This window comes from Eleutherodactylus coqui, chromosome 1 (assembly GCF_035609145.1).
Source record: "Eleutherodactylus coqui strain aEleCoq1 chromosome 1, aEleCoq1.hap1, whole genome shotgun sequence".
Taxonomy (NCBI): domain Eukaryota; kingdom Metazoa; phylum Chordata; class Amphibia; order Anura; family Eleutherodactylidae; genus Eleutherodactylus; species Eleutherodactylus coqui.
The window spans coordinates 70,592,382-70,614,410 of NC_089837.1; the positions used below are offsets into that span (position 1 = coordinate 70,592,382).

Consider the following 22,029-nt stretch of genomic DNA (forward strand, 5'->3'; position numbering starts at 1 on the left):
GAGAAAATCTTGGAAATGGGAATGTGAGGTTCAGATTAAGGAGGAATCTAGGCTAAAGCCATAATCAGAGCAGAGAGGGCAAAAAGGGTTGTAGACAGAGTTGAAGAAGATATAGGGTAGCGCATCACTGTGGAGAGGTTTAAGGAGAGTGATGAGTTAAAAATGTATTCTGTATTGGATGGGTAACAAGTGACTGGCGCAGGATGGAGGCATCAGTCTAGTGACTGGCGCAGGATGGAGGCATCAGTCTAGTGACTGGCGCAGGATGGAGGCATCAGTCTAGTGACTGACGCAGGATGGAGGCATTAGTCTAGTGACTGGCGCAGGATGGAGGCATCAGTCTAGTGACTGGCGCAGGATGAAGGCATCAGTCTAGTGACTGACGCAGGATGGAGGCATCAGTCTAGTGACTGACGCAGGATGGAGGCATCAGTCTAGTGACTGGCGCAGGATGGAGGCATCAGTCTAGTGACTGACGCAGGATGGAGGCATTAGTCTAGTGACTGACGCAGGATGGAGGCATCAGTCTAGTGACTGGCGCAGGATGGAGGCATCAGTCTAGTGACTGGCGCAGGATGAAGGCATCAGTCTAGTGACTGACGCAGGATGGAGGCATCAGTCTAGTGACTGACGCAGGATGGAGGCATCAGTCTAGTGACTGGCGCAGGATGTAGGCATCTGTCTAGTGACTGACGCAGGATGGAGGCATCAGTCTAGTGACTGGCGCAGGATGGAGGCATCAGTCTAGTGACTGGCGCAGGATGGAGGCATCAGTCTAGTGACTGACGCAGGATGGAGGCATCAGTCTAGTGACTGACGCAGGATGGAGGCATCTGTCTAGTGACTGACGCAGGATGGAGGCATCAGTCTAGTGACTGACGCAGGATGGAGGCATAAGTCTAGTGACTGACGCAGGATGGAGGCATCAGTCTAGTGACTGGCGCAGGATGGAGGCATCAGTCTAGTGACTGGCGCAGGATGGAGGCATCAGTCTAGTGACTGGCGCAGGATGGAGGCATCAGTCTAGTGACTGACGCAGGATGGAGGCATCAGTCTAGTGACTGACGCAGGATGGAGGCATCAGTCTAGTGACTGACGCAGGATGGAGGCATCAGTCTAGTGACTGACGCAGGATGGAGGCATCAGTCTAGTGACTGACGCAGGATGGAGGCATCAGTCTAGTGACTGACGCAGGATGGAGGCATCAGTCTAGTGACTGACGCAGGGTGGAGGCATCAGTCTAGTGACTGGAACAGGGTGGAAGCATGAGGTCAGTGACTGGAACAGGGTGGAAGCATGAGGTCAGTGACTGGAACAGGGTGGAAGCATGAGATCAGTGACTGGAACAGTGTGGAAGCATGAGGTCAGTGACTGGAACAGGGCGGAGGCATGAGGTCAAGGACTGGCAGAGGGCGGAGGCCTCGGGTCAAGGACTGGCAGAGGGCGGAGGCCTCGGGTCAGGGACTGGCAGAGGGCGGAGGCCTCGGGTCAGGGACTGGCAGAGGGCGGAGGCCTCGGGTCAGGGACTGGCAGAGGGCGGAGGCCTCGGGTCAGGGACTGGCAGAGGGCGGAGGCCTCGGGTCAGGGACTGGCAGAGGGCGGAGGCCTCGGGTCAGGGACTGGCAGAGGGCGGAGGCCTCGGGTCAGGGACTGGCAGAGGGCGGAGGCCTCGGGTCAGGGACTGGCAGAGGGCGGAGGAGACATCAGCGAAGCAGTTGAACAAAAACATGAGCCTGGTTGCTGTTTTTGTGATAGACAAAGGAGGCGAGATTAGTAAGGGAAATTCCAATCAGTAACAAGTTTCAGTAATCAAGGAGAGAATGGATCAGAGTAACAATACACACTTTTGTATCCACAGTAAAAAAAAAAAAAAAATTGCAGGCTCCAGAGATGTTTTTGTGGTGCAGGTGACCTAAGCAATTAGGGTTATGACTTTTGTCAAGCAATGACTTTTAGCATATAACGCGCAAAAACGATTTTCATTTTGTTAAATTGTAAAACAAACCCCTGCACCTAACGGGATGTTGCTTCAGCCTGAAGCATGAAATCTGAAAATAAAATCCATACCATTAGACTTGAGAGTTGTGAATTGACCATGCTAACAATATTTAAACTGATTTTTAAATAATAAACCGAATTTTGAGCATCACTATCCAGCACTTCTCCATCCTCTGTGACTCTTTATTTACACTTTGCACATGATCTAGTAACCTTGCTGTCAAAAATTCTTGTATTCAAGCTTGCATTAACCCTTTCCTAGTGAATAGGCTTCTTTTCTTTATTATGTTTTACAACTTATAAACTCCTATTATTTGTTGTTATTTGCAGTACATGGCAAAAATGAAATGATATTTGGTGCAGGAGGTTTTCATATGACCAAAAGAGAATAACACTGGGAAGCTAAAATATAGGCAAAAGTTCATGAAATGCAACATCAGGAAAATTAATAATTTTGAAAAAAGTTAAAAAGTCATAATCCTAATGAGCATGCAAGTATTTAAATATACAGTATGTGATGTCACATGATTACCAATCAGTTGCTTAACCAGGAAAGCTAGACAGAGCTACTAATGAATATCCTTGAGTGGACATGCGGTTCAGGACAGCTGCAGTCAATCATAAAGCCGGAGTTATTGCATCTCTTGCAGATTTCAGCGTTTTACTTATTGTGAAGTCGTCTGTAAACCACGTCTCTGGTGACTTTTTCTCTTTTTCTTTTAGTGCATCTTCAGAAGATAATCCATGGGTGAAGCTGGTGAAAGCGATGCTCTCCAAGTGCGAAGCAGAGAACCGAGATGAGACCTCTTCCGAAGTATTAAAGCTGTGCCGATCCTTTTACAAGTCTCGGCATGCACTTTCTGCCGAGGTATGGGAGTTCTTCCACGTTGCCTATATGTATGCAGATCAAGGAGCAACAATTGGCACTCGTTCCCGAATACATAAAGATATTATAGTGTACAAGTTATTACATATAGGGGTTATTCGCACTATGCGTATGCGGTGCTCTTAATAGGCACCACTGTATTCTTGTACTATACTTGAGGGGTCACTTAGATGTCTTTTGTTGGAGCAGAATGTACATCTGCCATTGGAGTAAATTCAGGAAGATCACCTATTGGATGGCCAAAATTAGCATATTCAGTCACTTTACATCTGACATAAATGGGCAGCTTAAGGCAGGAGACTAATTCATATGACTTATACCAAATTCTCACCCTATCAGCATCTCGGTGTGCAATTTGGTCAGACCAGGACTCATTTTTCTATTCCTCAGCTGTCCAGTTATTGGAAGCTTCTGTCCCTTCTAGGCTCAGTTTTCTGTTCTTTGAACCTGGAACCTCGTGAGGTCTTCTGCTATTGAAGACCATCCACTGTAAGGTTTGATGCACTGTATGTTCAAAGATGTTCTGCATATCACTGATTTAATCATGCATGGTTGAGTTACGGTCATCTTTCTGCCAGCTTGGACCTCATCATCTCTGATCTAGCTTTTTATTTATTGGTATGTACCCTGAATGGCCGCTTTATTGGAGACTCCAATTTAGTAGTATGTTTGGACTACTTTGGCCTCTACAGCTGCAGAAATTCATCATTGCATCTATCCTCTGGTATCAGAGGACCCAGGGTATGCCAAGAAAACATTCCTTACACCATTACTCTACTTCCACCAGCCTGACACCTGACAGGAGGGGTTCATTGATTTTTGTGCCCCATTCTGACCCTCCCATCAGCATGGTACAATAGAAATTTGGATTTATCAGACCAAAAAATGTTTTGCTCTCTGAAGTTTCGCCTTTCTGTTTTTCTTAGATAGCAATGGTGCTGGAACTGGTTGTCTACTGTTATCAACCATCTGTGCTAACCAAGAAGTTGTATGTTTGGTCACATAAATTGGAGCCCCAGCATTGTAATTGACTGCAATTTGCTTGATTGTACTCCTCCCTGTTCATCCGAACAATTCTTGACTTACTCCTATGACCTCTTTCATTAACAAGTTGTTTACATCTATAGGATCCTCTTTGCTGACTGTTGTTCCTCAGTCACACCATTTTCCATATACTCTCCACGCCGCTGCATGAGAAAACCTCACAAAGTTGATAGTATATGAATTCTTGGCCCCGGTTAGTGTAGTACCAATAACCAGGTCTTGTTGGAAGTTGCTTAGATCACTGGATGTTTCCATCTGAGGTGGATTCACATTGAAATTGATCCATGGAAAACATGTCATTTGTTTTGCTTTGTTTTTTTTGCACTCGGGGTCACGTGTTTAATTTCCATCCAGGGATGCTGCAATCGTGTAAGGGCCAATCAGTGTATGTTTTGTGATAGATGGATGTTCGATAGATGGATGTTCGATAGATGGATGTTCGATAGATGGATGTTCGATAGATGGATGTTCGATAGATGGATGTTCGATAGATGGATGTTCGATAGATGGATGTTCGGTAGATGGATGTTCGGTAGATGGATGTTCGGTAGATGGATGTTCGGTAGATGGATGTTCGGTAGATGGATGTTCGGTAGATGGATGTTCGGTAGATGGATGTTCGGTAGATGGATGTTCGGTAGATGGATGCTCGATAGATGGATGCTCGATAGATGGATGCTCGATAGATGGATGCTCGATAGATGGATGCTCGATAGATGGATGCTCGATAGATGGATGTCCGATGGATGTCCGATGGATAGATGGATGTCCGATGGATAGATGGATGTCCGATGGATAGATGGATGTCCGATGGATAGATGGATGTCCGATGGATGGATAGATGTTCCATAGTTAGATAGATGTTCCATAGATAGATGCCCGACAGATAGATAGATGCTCGACAGTCAGACGTTCGACAGACAGGTATTCGATATGAGATGGATGATATAGAGATAGATATTCGATTGATAAATGTAGAAATAGACACAAGATATACCGTTCATTATATAGATAACATCAGGTAGATGTGTTTTTGTATATTCACACCTGTAATCCCACAACTCTTCTTCATCGTGGCTCAGCGTTGTGTATCTGCATCTTTTGAAAAACATTTCCTTTGTGCTATTTGCTTCTTTTTATAGCTCCGCTTCCTCATTTTATGATTTTTGATGGCTTTTCACACTGTACTGTATCAAATGTTACTTTAAAATTGCTCTCTCACTCTCTGCAACCTCCGAATATATTGCTCCGCACGTTGTATCCATGGAGATGAATCACAATTTTTTTTTGTTTCTGGAAGCTGTGAATTTCATCCAGAAATATAGCTTTTCGCGCATCCGGTGTGCAGCAATTTGGCTACGTGAATATAAATATATTGTGGTTGGAAATCTCTGTGCTGTGTGGCGGATTTCTCCCGGTGTTAAATGTGACAAGCTGGAGGAAATCCACTTAAAACCTGCCTTCCCATTGCCTCCTAGTTATTGCATTGATATCTGTCACTTAGACGGTCGGAGCTGACAGGCACGCACTTTGACACTGCTTAACTGGCTAAACAAAGCATGACTTCATCCCATGTATGCCGAGCAGGAAACTAAATCTCTGTATGCTGCAAATCTCATTTCTGTTCTTTTCCGGCATAATAAGCTTGTCTGCGGCAGCCCTTACAATGAAGATATTGCTTCCTCACCTCCTTCTTCTAGCTTTTGTTTTAGTAACGCTTCTCCTCTATAAATCCTTTTATCCTTTATTACCCCTCTCCCCCTCCCCTCCCACCACGAGACTCGATCACCAACTAGCAAATCAAACCATGAGCGGAAGAATTTCATGATACACTTGTAGCATTTTAACCAGAATGACTTCTTTGATTGTAGCTTCTTACAAGCACGTAATTGTTTACAGCTATAATATAGCAGCCATACTCCCTACTGTACAAGACTTGGGGGGGTTGGGCCAAGCTGTAGAGTAAGCCAACCATTGGGACACCCACCAATCCCAAAATCGGCGTTCCAGTCAGTAGCCAAGTAAATGATGTGGAGCTCGCGCTGGCACACTGCCGCTCCATTCGCTTCAATGACAGCGCTGAAAATTACCAAGGTCAGGCGCTTTGGCAATTTCTAGTGCTGTCACTGAAGTGAATGGAGCAGCAGCGCGCCTGCACAACCTCTGCTTCATTCACTCAGGAACCATCCAGACCCCATTTTTGGGATTGGTGGAGGTCCCAGCAGTCTAACCTCCACAGATCAGAAAGATATCCCAAATCCTGTGGATATGTAATCACGTCTAAAACTTGGCACACACCTTTGTAAGAAGTTTTTTTTTTATGCTTTCATAGAATTTACTGAAAAAAAATATCCTTGTTTAGTTTTTTTATTGGGCATACAGTATTGACATATAGAAAATAGCTTTGTAATACAGTGCTGTATGGAGGCACCATTTGTTGCACAGTGCTGTATGGAGCTGCCATTTATTGGCATACACACAGTACTAGGGAGCCTTAGGTACTCCATGCAAATGGCTCTACAGTATAATTGGGGTGTCAGTCTGGTTTTCCCTTGTGCAGAAATCCTAGAAGCCTGATGAGGTATGTCTTCATGGTAGTAACGTAATAAAGATTGATAAACATGCATAAAGGAAACCACAGATCGGTGCTTTCATATACTGTATCTGCATGCAGATTTGGGGACCACTTGACCAAAGACAGCTGCCCACAGTCTCCAAAGTGGCTAATGATAAGTTGTCATTTTCTGTCCTATAAATTGCCCTATTTTGTTATTTTTACAGCATCTTGAGATGCAGAATTTAAGCGTCTCCGAATCAGGTAACTTGTCAGAATATGCTGCCGTGTGTGCATGAGGAGTAACACTATTTCTGGGTCATTATGTGAATTGTTTTCTGCATTTATCACACATTTTCCTCTCTGAAATCTCCGTCTCTAATTTTCAGTTTTCCCTTGGATGGTGGGTGTAGATTAGCTCCTATAATGTCTCTTTTACTCTGTAGAAAAGAGGAGATCCTGCTCTCTATAGCACGCCCTCAGAAGCAACAACAGCGTGGAGGTTGTTACAGAGAAGTACTGAGCAGTGTAGATGCAATTCCAGTAGTTATGCACCAGTAAAAGACTTACTATTAGCTGCTGCAGGGTCTCTCTTTGTGTCTTTGCTTTTCTCTCACCTCCTCCCCATCTTCTCTCCATAAACGTCTATGGTCAGCATGTAATCTGCTCCATCACTGAGCTGTTAGTCCTACTTGTCTACCCAGATAAATTTTAGCAGACTTTTCAGAGTGAGTGAACACTTTAGAAGAGAAGAAGCATAAAGAAAAAAGAGCCTGACAAGTGGTGAAAGAAGCCTTTTTCTCTCATAAGATATATTACAAAGTTTCTTTTCTTCTCCTCTGTAACTGATGTATGCAAAGCTTGTGGAAACAATGTTGAACATTAAAACAGATTCTTTCATATTGCCTTCCTATTATATAGTTTTCCCAGATTTCTGGTGATTGTTAGCTTTTCCTATCATGCATAGCCTCATTGAAAATATAACTACCACCTCTATAATGTCCAACCAATCCTTAATAATATAATATCAATTCACTGCAGAAAAAGAAGCATGGGGGGAGGGGTGGAACGTTCTTTTACTTTGATTGCCAGGGAGATCTACGAGAGGCATGGGTTATCATTAGAGATGAGCGAGCGTACTCGGTTCGGGTGTTTTTGCACTCGAGCACTGCTTTTTCCGAGTAACTCACTACTCGGGCGAAAAGATTCGGGGGGCGCGCGGGGGGGGGGGGGGGGGGTTGTAGAGGGGAGTTGGGGGGGGGGGGAGACGGAGAGAGCTCCACCACGCTGCCCCACGAATCTTTTCGTCCGAGTAGTCAGTTACTCGGAAAAAGCGGTGCTCGAGTGCAAAAACACCCGAACCGAGTACGCTCGCTCATCTCTAGTTATGATCTTCTAAATGACCAAATGACAGTTATATTAGGTTCCTTGGGGCTAATTTCTAAGAATGATACAGATGTGTCTACCATCAACCTTCTACAAATATTACCATTTCACATCTCAAGCATCGGTTAGCCACGCAGAGACAAATGTAGCATCCACGTCTCCTGACAGAGTATCACAAAATCTAGTTTATTTATTTTTTTCCCCAAAACTGGTCATTTCATGACACTAATCTCAGGATATGTCCAACCAAGCGGAGCGATAAGGAAGCACATCGTCTGTAGCTGTCAGCTACTTTTTCTCCCAAAACCTGAAAACAGCCGGAGCCTGAAGCGCAAGCAACCGAGCTGGATTTGACCTAAAATTGCCAAGTTCTAAAAGATAAAGCTAAATTGGTGGCTGCTTAATTACGCATAATAAATCTGGACCCTTTGTAAACAAACTATCATTTACTGAAAGTCCAGAGATCATTGTAGATGGAGAAGTAGTATGAAATTTATGTAGTTCTGGTTTTCCAAATCTGCTAATTCATCCAGAATAGAATATTCTATCATTTAGTCCTATTGTGAAGACAATTGTCTCTCTCTTTGATTTTAATACCTGGTTGCATTTAGCCATGAAAGACAACTTGATTGTAAAATATGGTTTAGCGCTTTTTTCCCCATGCTTTGGACCATGTAAATAGCATTTTCATCATGTGGCGATAGGACGTGCCAAGTCATCCTCGCCGCCTCCCCGTAGAATAAAGTAGAGGTTACTCACAGCTGGCAGCAACTCCCAACACATTTGTTGTTCTCCCTATAAATCAAGGATGTAATCTGTTTCCTTCCTATCCAAATGTGTTATCAGCAGTGGGGATGTCGTGTTTACACAGTACAAGTTTTATCTAGACGAAAAACAAAGTACAGAAGGTTTTATCATCGCGGCCAGAGCTTGATTACTGCTGCCAGTTACTGCAAGTCCCAAACCATACTCGGTGAAAAGCGAAGAGTGAGAACAAGACTTACAAAGTGTAATAATATATATAATAACCCACACATAAAGGGAAACATATACTATATATATATATATCTCACGAACGTAGAAAATTGATGGCAGAAAAAGACCCCTTGATCCATTGACGTCCGCCTTTATATTATTTCCTTTTTATTTCTCTCTTAGGATGGATAGATAGATGGTAGAGATGAGCGAGCATACTCGCTAAGGGCAATTACTCGATCGAGCATTGCCCTTAGCGAGTACCTGCCTGCTCGATAGAAAAGATTCGGCTGCCGGCGGCGGGCGGGGAGAAACAGAGGGGAGATCTCTCCCCCCTGCTCACTGCCGCAACTCACCTCTCACCCGCGTCGGCAGCCGAACCTTTTCATCCAAGCTGCCAGGTACTCGCTAAGGACAATGTTTGATCGAGTGAGTAAATGTCCTTAGCGAGTATGCTCGCTCATCTCTAATAGATAGTTATCCCTGGCATGCTTAAGATAAAAAAAAATCCCAGACCTGCTTGAGATTTAAAAAAAATAAATAAATAAAATACTTTGTTTAAAAACTTTTTTTTTTTAAATTCTTATACCTTAGAGGAGTTGTCCATTTTAGAAAATCCATTTTCATATACGCTATTAGAGAGTTAATGGAGTGGAATCCTCTATTCATAATCCTTCTATCTTGACCAAACTGGAGGCCCACTGATGTAACTATAGTGGTTGCAGGGTATGCGGTTGCACCCGGGCCCAAGAGCCTTCGGGGGCCCATAAGGCCTCTCTTCTCCACATAGGGGGCCCAGTACTATGAATGAGTTGGGGGCCCTGTTACAGGTTTTCGTTGGGGCCCAGGAGCTTCAAGTTACACCTCTGGTCAGACCCAATGTTTACGGGTGGATCTGATTTGTGGAATTCACACGAGTGACCCACATAGAAGATCCATAAATCAGCCCACCCATAGGGAAGCATGGGCGTCCACAGATGAATTAAAGCATGTGTATTTGTTTTGTGGACCTTACGGCCTGGAAAATAAATTGCAGCATGCTCCATTTCAGTGTGCTTCCCGCCGGACAGCTTCCATTAAAGTCGATGGAAGCAGTCCGATTTGCGGCCCATCCGCAATTCAATGTGTCGCTCGCTCTGGAAGACCTGACTTGTCTTGCCTTATGCAGACAACCAACTAGTGTTATTGGGCACTGTGTAATAATTAATTTCCCCTGTGGTGGTGCTGCTGTAGGAAAATTGAACACTTGCTGCCAGAATTCCCCATAAATTACACCTGATTGCATCTAACTTCCAGTAGGGGGAGACTTTGTAATCAGCTCAGGAACCCTGCTAACAAGTAGGGATGGTCCAGAGACAAGAACACTTTGAAGTTGTATGTGCGGACAGCTTCTGTGCAGATTTTCCCAGGACATTCCTTCCTATCCCGGTGGTTGTCAATGGGACATTGTTGGGATCCCATACTTTAGTCAAATCAGTAACCTAAACTAAAGAGGTTAGCAGTTTTAGGAGACGGATGAAGCGATGCCAACTTGGATCACAGTATCCCTGTGATATCACTGAACATATGGGAGAGAGATTTTCTTTTTCCATCTAACCAATAGGTACGTAAGTCGTTTCCCAAAGAGAGTGTCTACAGGGTTAAAATGATGGTTCCTCTTCTAGCTGTTTTGCTGCAAGAAGCTTTGTACATATCACAGTGGCCGCGGTTGGTACTGCCGGCTAAGTCTTTTTAAAGTGAATGGTGTTCAACCTGCAGTACCAACCTAGGCCACTGTGCAATGTACAGAGCTGTATGCTTCCTGCAACAAAAGTGGGACAACCCCTTTAAACTAACTTATTATCAGCCAAGAGAAGTAAGGCATTAATCGAGCTAGAGCAACGTTCTTGCATAGACCTAGTGGTAAATCATTGAAAGATCCAGAATGGATAATCTAACACAGGAGAATGCATCATAATAACAAATAATCATTATTAACAATACCGTGTAATATGTCTATGAAATCCATCCTTTGTGTGTTATTGGGGACCAGCCATGTTGTTTGCCAGGCTGCTCTTATTTCGCACTATTTGTAGAGCCTCGATATTTCCTCCAAGCCGCTTCTCTGGGTTTTGCTCGCTGGATGTCATTGTTCCCATGGAGTCCTATTCTTTATATATAATATATAACCACTTTGTTGATTTATGCAGTTAGCAGTGTGTGTTCTCAGCCGACATTGCGAATGGAATTCTAATGTGAGGATCCCGTTGGCAAATGATGCCATCCTATGAGCAGAGATCATGGTGGCATTATTTTTTCAGGAAGTAAGCAGATTTACCAATTATGATAGTAATAAAACCTTTTAAAGCATGCGGCAGATTACTTTGTGGCGTACATATATTTATTATACTGAATGCCCGCTGTATTAGGGACATGTAACCCCCGAGTGCAGCGTCACATCAAGGGACAAACTTTTCGCGCATCAGTTTGTGATAATCCAAATGAGAATAGGAAAATTAAGCAATATGAGTGACTTCCAGCGAGCCAAGCTTTCATGTACTGCCAACCTTGCGGGACTTTCTCAAACAATGATGTAGAGATTGAGGAAAAATATCCAACGACAGGGGATCCTATGGATGTAAATACCTAGTCAATAAAAGGGGTCAGAAGAGGTTGTCAAGAATCATTTTGAAGAACAAGGTGTTACACAGCCAAGCAAATTCCAGCCAACTACAGCGCTGGTGCTGCAACTAATGTGCCCAAATGTATAATTCTTTGTTCCTTAGCATGGATGGGTAATAACAGCAGATGACCAGTCTAGGAGAAACACAAAGACGAGATTATCTATACTGAAATTAGGGATGCCGAGGTAACCGTTGCACCCAGGTCCTCCTATCTGAGTAGGCCTAAATACGCTTCTACTAGAGATAAGCGAGCATACTCGCTAAGGACAATTACTCGATTAAGCATTGTCCTTAGCGAGTATCTCCCCGCTCGGAAGAAAAGGTTCGGCTGCCGGCGCAGGTGACAGGTGAGTTGCGGCAGTGAGCAGGGGGGAGAGAGGGAGAGAGAGATCTCCCCTCCATTCCTCCCCACTCTCCCCTGCCGCTCCCTGCCCGCCGCCGGCAGCCGAACCTTTTCTTCCGAGCGGGCAGGTACTCGCTAAGGACAATGCTCGATCGAGTAATTGTCCTTAGCGAGTATGCTCGCTCATCTCTAACCTCTACTATTATGATAAATGGCACATGGTCATTGGGGGGGCAGCTGGATATTTTGTATCATGGTCCGGAAGCTTGAAGTTAGGCCTCTGACTATGAACGTTTTGTATTCCCCAATGGTATAATTGATATTTTTTTCTGTGGCCATGATGAGTAAGTTCACATCTCACTTAAAACCCTCAATAGGACGTATTATTCTACCACTCCTGCCATTGAAAGTGCCCGTCATTGTAGGAATAATATTAAAAGATTAGACTTTTATGTCTAGATATTCATCCACCGCCGGGGAAATAGATTTCTGTGAGGGTGCCCGGACGTATTCTTTAAAGCAGATTAATTTGCCAAAGGCTGATTGCGCGGGAAAAAGTAATATTTCCCCTTTTTAAGATGGAAGAAAAAATTCCATTGTGATGAGTTGATTGCCAAGTGCCTTGATGGAAGTGGCTCGAATGCCACACTATGGAAGAGATAATTATAGCTTGTGAGGATCTTAATGAACAATACCATGAAAGGGACCTCCATCTTTCCTTCCTTTTGTCCGGGCTTCCATATTCAGCCTGTTGAAATCTCTACGGGCTGAGAGAGAGACGTTTTTCGTTTAGGGTCGGCGGTTTTATTTCGAGGAGCTCAGATGTCACCGGGATGAAAGCAATATATTTGTTTGGCTTTGGCCCAGCGATTCTTTTCTCCCTGTGCTTTTTTAACAAAGCGCACCACATTTGCCATCTCACTGAATTTCTATTTTTGTAGCCTCCTCTATAATTAAATAGCTGCAGTATTTCATTTTCCTCTTCACATCTCATTTGGTAATATCATTCATTGCAACTGTTAGAAGAGTCTATCTATAGTTCTGTTTTGCACTTAGAGTGACTTTTCGAGCAGCCCTATTAAATACAGGAACCCGCTGGAGAGCGAAGGGCTCATCATGCATTCAGCCTCGTACTCTTGGCGCTCTTCTGAGGGCGTGGAGTGCACTTCTTAAAAAGTTTACAACACGCCGGTTAGTTTCCTCATCAGAAGGCTTGTTACTGTTGAAATTGAGTGGGGATTGCTAGTCATAAACAGTTTTCTTTTTTTTTTAGTTATTTACCCCTTCAATTTTAGTTTTTTTCTTCCACACTTTTAAAAAAAATGTACTGAAAAACTTTAGAAAATTTCTAAGTGGTGTAAAAGGTAAAAAAAAAGCAATTCTACTATCTTTAGGGAAGTCTTGTTTTTACGGCCTACACATTCAGGCAAAAATGGCATAACTTTATTCCAAAAATTTTATTTTTTTCTGTACTCTTTTTTTTTTTTTTTTTTTTTTTCTTTTTAATCATTTTTTATTGGGTTTTATAATTAAAAAAAATAACAAAACGCTGACATATTTGTTGTGTTAGAATACAATTTCTGTTCTTTTAAACATACAATGCGTTGCTGAATAGTATTGAAACTGATGTTCCTGCTTAGAAAGGAAAAGAAAATAGTTGCCAGGTTAATGTAGTTCATCACTTGAATACTACGGTAGATACCAACTATGAACCTGAAACTTTATATCCAAGTAGAACTTTTTCTGTACTACTTTGACCCCTTATGGACCAGGAGGTTTTGATACTAAAGGGCCAGACACTGTTTAGGGATCCTTACTCATGTGGTGGGTTTACTGCCCGATTTTTTTTTTTTTCTTCAGCTACTAAAATTATTTTGTTGTGTTTTTTTCCATGACATATAGGGCTGTTTTTTATATCTTTTTTACTGACTTTTTCCCCCCATTTTTTACTTTTACTGGGGGTAAAAAAAAAAATTTCTTTTTTTAGTTTGAGTTTTATTTTTAAATCTAGTATATTATAATAATGTACGGGAATGGATTTCTCATTTTGTGGAAGATGTTTCGATATATACGTTGTATAGTTTTGGATTGCAGGGCGTATATTAGCAACTGTTTTGGTTGGCTTCGGCATTGGGTCATTTTTTTTTCTATGTATAGATTTTTATTTTATTGTGTAATTTTTGTGATGGTTTGATCACTTATTCCATATACTGCAATACTTCGGTATTACAATATATGGTATTTCTGCCAGCATTATATTAGGACAGGCCCATTCTAAGGCCTCTTTCAAGCGGGCTACAAAATCATCGCCACAAAACACATGTATGTGAAGCCCATGGTTTCCAATTAGTTCTTTCAGGCTAAAAAACATCTCATGTGAAAGAACCCATTGGAAACCATGGGCTTCACATACATGCGTTTTGTGGCGATGATTTTGTAGCCCGTGGGAAAGAGGCCTAAGGTCTCCTTCACATGGGCAACATTGCATCGCCGTGAGATAATCGCAGCAATATTGCATCCGTGTGACTTTGTAGCACCACATGCGAGGATTTGGAGTGGGTGGGGGCTTGAAACATAAGCCCTAGATGCAGGAAAAAAAACCAAAAAATACATACACACCACCTAAGAAGCGCTGTCCGGCTCCCCTGCATCTTCTCCCCGGCCCCCGGCACTGATCTTCACCATCTCTTCTGGACGGGGACTGGAAAATCCCCACTTCCAGGAAGCACTGTTTGTGATTGGCTCAGCTCAGCCATTCAGAGCCAGCGCTTGTTGAACCAATCACAGCCATTCAATGAAGATTGACTACTTCTCCTGAGTATAGCTTATCAATAGTAAATGTCCAGAATACCCCTTTAAGCAAACTGAACAACTCAGGTAGCAATTTCAGATACAAAAACAAGAAATCAAAAAAAGTTTTAAAAAGTTGTTTGATAACTTTTGTGTAGAACGAACCTCCTCGCACTTTGTCTCTCACTATAGTTATAGACAATTGTCTTTATTCTCATCGATTTAAGTTTTATTGCTTCAGATACTGAGTTTTTGCTTCTACGTGTTTGAATAAGTTCAGATAGAAGGCTTTTGAAAACGGGAAGCAATATGTCTATGTAACACGGTGGATAATAAAATATATGGCGGTATAATGACCTGTCCTAACTTTGAACTAAGAACAATGTCTCTCAGCCTCCCTGCGCGGCTGCGGCTGCCTATTATTCCATCACAGTTTCCTGCCTATATGGTGTTCAATAATTTAAATTCACACCTGAAACTTTCCTAGCGAGGTAACTCTGTTCAAAGGTTTTTGTATTTATCATCGTATCTGCTTGGCCTTGTAAGTGCCCTTCATTAATAACCTATTTAAATGCAGGCTGTGCATGCAGAAAAAGCAAATGGAATTAATTAGGTCCTTCAATGTGGAACTATTTGCAGAGTTTAAAACTGGCAAATGAGCGCTGAATTGTCTCTGTATTAAAATTTCCATTTTTTTTCTCTCTTCTTTTCCCTCCAGTCCATTAAATATGCCAGGTATTCTTTCAGTCTAAAATATTGATTCTCTGTAAGGCAAATTAATTATCCCCTTATTATCATTTACCTTATTCTGGAACAACATTACGTTCAGCAGGTGCTTAATTTCTCTCTCAGCGCTCGCCTTTTAACGCAGAGCATCATTTCTTGATGTGTTCGTAGAGTTGAAGAGGTTTTTTCTGGACTTTTTTTTAAATTGATGAATCAGGATAGATATCAGCCAGAACTAGCACTGCTCAATACGCTGTGTAGTGGCTGGGAATGGTACTGCAAGCTCAGTTTCAATTTGCTTTAAAGGCAATGGACACCTTTTGAGGCTATTTTTTTCACTTGCGTAAATGTATTTTGGGCTGGCAATCATTTTAGTAATCGAGTTTGATTAAAAACCTTTTTACAATTTGTCTTCTGCAACTTCTACATATCACTGTTCCAAGTCGTAGCAGGAGATCAGTCAGTGAGGCCGGGCTGACAGCTAAGGGACGTTTTACTCAGAACAATTATTGTTCGGGTAATCGTTGGATCATGTAAAGCTGAACGATAATCATAAGTATGCCAACGATTGAACGATGAATGATAATTCAGTTATCATTCATTTTATGTATGCATACAAACCAAACGGTAATTAACCCATGTGAACAGGCAGTTATTCATCTAAGAACGAGTGTTGGTTTACTCTGAGTAGAGGCGATTGGATGGAAGAGTTTTCTGGCAAGCTCCATCTTTATTAAGGCTGGCTGCCCACGGGCGATAGTTCATAGCGTGATCGACGGCGATAAATGGCACGCAGATCGCGCTTAAAATGCTTTCCATAGGATAACTATGAAAAGCGCAGCCCGATGAACACGAGCGGGAAATCCATAGCGATTCTCTGCTCGCGTCTACAAATCGCAGTGATTCTCCGCGATGAACCTATCATTAAGATAGGCTCATCACATTGACTTTTAGTGCTTCCCCGCAGCGGAAAATCATTCCGTTGCGGCCGTGGACAGGCAGCCTTAATGAGCGATTATTGCACCTATGTAAGCACAGTAGTGATAATTATTGGGACAACTGTTGGGAAACTTATTCTGTGTTAGAGGTTCCTTAATTTTCAGCTCTCATCGCTTCTCTTCGGCACTTTATCAGCTACGTTATGAATAAATTAGTGGATGCGAATGTGCAGAAGAGGAGAGAGCAGAGGGAAACCAAACCATCAGTCCAAGCTCACAAACAGATCTCTATTGAGACTCATACTGCAGTTTCTATATACAGTGATACGTAGAAGCTACAGAAGACAAACTGTGCAAAGATTTGAATGAAACCCTATTGCAAAAATGACTGTCGGCCCTAAATATATGCATTTAAGTAGAAAAAATTTGCACCTCATAGGTGTCCATTGCCTTTAATGGAACTAAGCCTGCAGTATCATGCGCTTCTGCTGCACAGTGTAGCAGTGGGACCTTTTATAATCATATTTTGAGGACCTTCCTGTAAAAATAGTTTTGCCCAAGGCAGACAAGCAGTTTTAAGGAATTTTCATTCGACACTACCAGTAATGAGACTACGTGACAGTATAGAATAGGTGTATCCAAAAGAAAGCAAATTGAAATGTATGAAGCATTTTTGGGAAATATTTTACAGCATGGATAGGTTGTGGAGCTGGTGGATGTGTTACCTGTTTTAAAACGCCTCTGTAGAGGTTCTCTAGTCTAGACTGCACAGAAAGAAACCTTATTTTTAGAGACAGCGGGGTCCATGATTTTCCAGTTTGGGTTCTTTTGAAAACATACATTTATTAGAGAATGATGGCTTTCATTATAAACTGAGTTTGCATGAGTTCTGCATATACAGAGAAGATAATCCCGCTGCTTGAAACTTCTGGCAATGGCTTATCTCGCAAGAAAAAAACAGTTAAGATCCAGCTGCATGATTCTCATCTCTTTGACATCTGCCATTGGTGGATGATTAGATGATAGGTAGTTTGGGCTGATTTCCATCTAATGTGTATGACTACTCTAACACTTTCTTGGTCATCCAATATGTAGACCTTCCCAGCACCACAGTGTTGCTCAATCAATATTGTATTGGTCATCCGCATAGGTAGCCAATTTAAACTAAATCACATCCTAGTAGACTCCACATCCCAGACACACAACTTGCTACCACTACCTACTGAGTTGTAAGAGAATAGTTGTCTAACAGACTCTTCAAAGCCTTAAAACACTCAAAGAAAGACCTGTCAATTCTTAAGAGCATAAAAGGACCAAACTTATTAAAGTTTTATGCTTTAATATGTTTTGAGAAGGCACAAAATACAGTATTATGGCACACATAAGCGTATTTTGGTTGGGTATTACACTCGTAATCTGTAGTGCTTAAACTCCATTGATTTACAATGGGCCATTCGAACCTTTACTTTTTCACTTACAGGTATGACGTGCGTGAAAAAAAAACAAAACAACACAGCAAGTCTGGTGCATAAACTACACGTTACGGCCGGCTTACATGAGCACGTGTTTACCGCATATTACGTGGGCTCTGTACACCCGTGTGACATGCGGTAAATTACATTAGCTTACGCAGTTCTGATCACATTTAGCATGTCGGAATTGCGCAATACGCGAGCGCTAAAAAAACCCACATGTTCTATTTTGCAGTGTTTATACCCAAGATAGAGACCATAGTTCTCTATGGGCATGTGTATACATTTTTTTTTTGAATGCTGGAAGGTTTTTCAACTTTACCCAAAACTGGAGCGGGCACTCCCTTCCTTGTACTGTGCATATGGTTACAACTTATGGTAGAGAGCTGTTCTGGAGCTAATCTGTGAAGTAATCTAATTTTATACCGCCAATTAGTTGCAAAATTTAGGTGCCATTTTTCTTGCACAATGGTGCATCTAGGCCAAACCCCTTTTCACAAAAGAACACCCTGTTGTCAAACGAGTCAGAAAACATGTCTAAAAGCGCATAAGTCTGGTGCAAACCATGTAAGTCAGTTCTCTAGCACAATATGCGCCAGAAAGCTACTGAACTTTCAATTGTAAATCTGCCCTTGGGTCTTCTCCAAATGAAACCCTCTAAGCTTTATTCAGCGACCGATGGTAACCTGTGGTTCAGCATATCTACTGTAGAACATCTACTGACAATCTGGCTAATTGTATGAAGTCCTAATCCTTCCACAAGAAATTACCCATGTAGATACCAATTACATAGAGGTCTATTACCAGAAGGCATGTGTGTATTGTTTACATGGTATGTTACATATTGCATACAGTGTATCATATTATGTTATACTGCTGCCTATATGCCCTGTGTGTCACCAGCCAGTACTGCCCTCGTTAGAAGTGCACCTCTCATTTAACCTCATTGTTTGATCTCCTTTTGTTCTAAGTATTGATGCAAGTTTCCTTTTTTCCCCTTTGAAATAAGATCAAATAATGGAAGCACCAATGTAGCCAGTATGAAGTGAGGCCGGTACATAATGCACACTGTCACTCTCTCTTTTGCAGTGTATAGATGCTATCTGCTCGCCGCTGTTACAGCACGACATGCTGCTGACATCACTGAAGTTGTTTATTGAGAGCAGCGATTCTAATCTGCAATCAAAGGCGCTGGAGCTCTTAACTGCGGTTACTAAGGTATGAGATGCTGAGCACCGAACACGTCCTAATGCAATGTGGAGGGGCGACCAGCGGGACTCTATCAGTACTGCAGCTTAGACTGGTATAGAGAGTAGAGTGACTGATCAACAGCAAGCTAGGTGCATAATCATAATGTCTGGACTGTGAGTTCTACAAGAAGAGCGTGGGGGAGAGCAGATATGAGAAACATAGATATATGAGGTGGATAGAGAGATATGAGATAGATTGAGAGATATGAGATAGATTGACAGAGACGAGATGGGATAGAGAGATACGAGATGGGATAGAGAGAGACGAGATGGGATAGAGAGAGAGACGAGATGGGATAGAGAGAGACGAGATGGGATAGAGAGAGAGACGAGATGGGATAGAGAGAGAGACGAGATGGGATAGAGAGAGACGAGATGGGATAGGGAGAGACGAGATGGGATAGAGAGAGACGAGATGGGATAGAGAGAGACGAGATGGGATAGAGAGAGAGACGAGATGGGATAGAGAGAGAGACGAGATGGGAGAGAGAGAGACGAGATGGGATAGAGAGAGACGAGATGGGATAGAGAGACGAGATGGGATAGAGAGACGAGATGGGATAGAGAGACGAGATGGGATAGAGAGACGAGATGGGATAGAGAGACGAGATGGGATAGAGAGACGAGATGGGATAGGGAGAGACGAGATATCAGATAGATTCGCGATGAATAGAGAGAGACGCAGACGGGTGGAGAGCGATGAGATAGATAATCTATATACTGACATACAACCACTGGGGGTGATGTAGATATGAAATAAATAGAAAGATATGAGATAGATAATCTATATACTGACGTACAACCACTGGGGGTGATGTAGATATGAGATAGATATTCTATAAACTTATATACAACCACTTGATCGTGATGTAATGAATTTCCTGTATGATGGTGTAGGTGTACTATAGGATTTGGCAGCTTATGAATCTTCTTCTCCAGGTCTCCACATGTAACATCTTTATAAACTAGTCAGGTTATCAGAATGATGACTGCAGCAGAGGTGTGGATGATATCCTCAGGGACAGTGGCCAGACCTTAGGTTTCTGCTGTCCAAAGCTACCGTTTTTTTTCAAGATGGGTTTACCATTTAATGTGTAGGGGGGGCCTCAAGACTCTTGGCAGATGGTGAGGGAGAGAAAAATCGGCAAGCTAAAAAAAAGAGCAATTTGGGGATTTTGTTGTTTTGTTCAGATGGTGCAGGATAAATAATGCATTATTCTGATAGGTCGGACCTTTACGGCCACGATATAATACCAAATATGTTTAGTTTAGATTTTTTTTTTAAATAATGGAAGGAGGGTAAACTTTCAATAATCTTTTTTACAAAAATAAAAACTTAATTTTTTTTTGGCTGCTTAAGCGGACTTGCACTCAGCTTCCACGCCAGCATTGTATGAACTCCATGCACATAGGACACAGGTGTACGCCCCATAGCGTAAAACGCTTCAAGGGGTTGTCCAAGTTATTTTTTTCGAAGTTGGTGCTCTCTATAAATGTACATCCTTTCCAGGAGCCGCGCCGCAGCTCCTAGCTCCCTACTGACATTGTGTTTACAGACTACAGTCAGCCTGTGGACCGGACATCACAGTCTGCTGCTGCTAATGACAGACCTCAATAGTTATTTCATGGGGAATGCAAGTATTTACTAAACCGGAGGTATCAGCAGGGGTCAGACGTCCTCTTTAAAGGGGCGGCCTTACTTAGACAACTTCTCCAAAATGCGCGATTAAGGCATATGGATATCACAGAGAGGGGTCCCTTACTTGGTCCCCGATCTGTCTTGTAGAGCAGGGTGTTACTACAAAAGTGTGCTTTGGTAAGGCCAACAAAAATCACAGGGTTTTAGAAGCCAATCCCAAAGCCAAACCTTTTTAAGAAGCAATGAACTCGTTAACTTGTTAGGTATTCGCCTTAAAGGGTTTGTCCAGCACACAGCTCCGTACACTTTGTAGTGGCCTGGGTTGGTATTGCAGGTATTGAATAGCTCAAATCTCTTTAAGTTAGTCATGCGTATAAAATAAAACTCATTCAAACTTACTGATTTCAATGGGATTCGCTGATGATTTCATGTGAATGGGGTCCTTTCCCTGACAGCAAATCCCACATACCCCGTATAGGTAGCTCGCTGTTCTTGAGAAAGATATAGTGAGCCGACAATCTCAGGTTTCATGGCCCTCACTTTAGGTTCCTTTGAATATCCTGATGTTACGTAGGCGCCGTCACTGACTCATTAGCTTTTATTTACAGTAATAATTATATGCATTCATAAGACATTTGCGCCGTGATTGATGGCACCTGCATTCTCAGGCTTTCAGACTTATATTTGCCTCTTTGCAATCAGCACGCAATATTCTCTAACCGGAGACCGTATTGTTTGTGTGTCAAGTGAAGATTTCCTCCTGAGCTCCGATAGAGAATGCTAAGCCTCTACACGAAAATTCTTATAACCCCCTAGCACGATTATGATGGTTTTCTGTTTAAAGTGCAAAAAATAGTTTTTTTAGTCACATTCAAGGGGTGTTTTTTGTAAGAAGGAAGGAGATGAGCAGTTATACATCTTTGTGACATACACTATCCTACTAAGGCCGGCTTCACACAGGTGAGAAAAAACCGTGCGAAACGTACAAATCTCGCACAAATATGAACCCCATTCTTTTGAATGGGGTCATACACATGAGCAATGTTTTTCCCGTATGGCAGCGCAATTCGGGAATCAAATCACGGCATGTTCTTTCCTGTGTGAGCTCTCGCATCGCACCGCCCATTGGAGCGGGGTGCAGCATCACACCATGTGCAAAAGGCATGCGATGTGAGGTCTCCCATTGAAAATAATGGGAGACACTCCGCGAGTTAGCCTAAGAGTTCATTCGCATGTATTACTCAGTGAATAGAACCCAATGATTTTAATGTAGCTGCGTATTTCTTACGCGACTTTCGGTGGAGAAAGTGGTTACACTATCTCCACTGAAGAAACCAGCGTTTCTACAGACCAGTGGGGGGCAGT

General features: G+C 42.5%; 1 protein-coding gene across 1 annotated transcript in view; it reads left to right on the plus strand.

Moving 5' to 3' along the window:
* NBAS (NBAS subunit of NRZ tethering complex) overlaps window positions 1-22,029 on the plus strand; it is a 616,392-nt gene that overhangs the window by 567,879 nt on the left and 26,484 nt on the right. Inside the window, exons 50-51 of the mRNA XM_066597064.1 lie at window positions 2,722-2,866; window positions 18,865-18,993. Coding sequence (XP_066453161.1) covers window positions 2,722-2,866; window positions 18,865-18,993 — 274 coding nt within the window. The remainder of the gene's footprint in view (window positions 1-2,721; window positions 2,867-18,864; window positions 18,994-22,029) is intronic.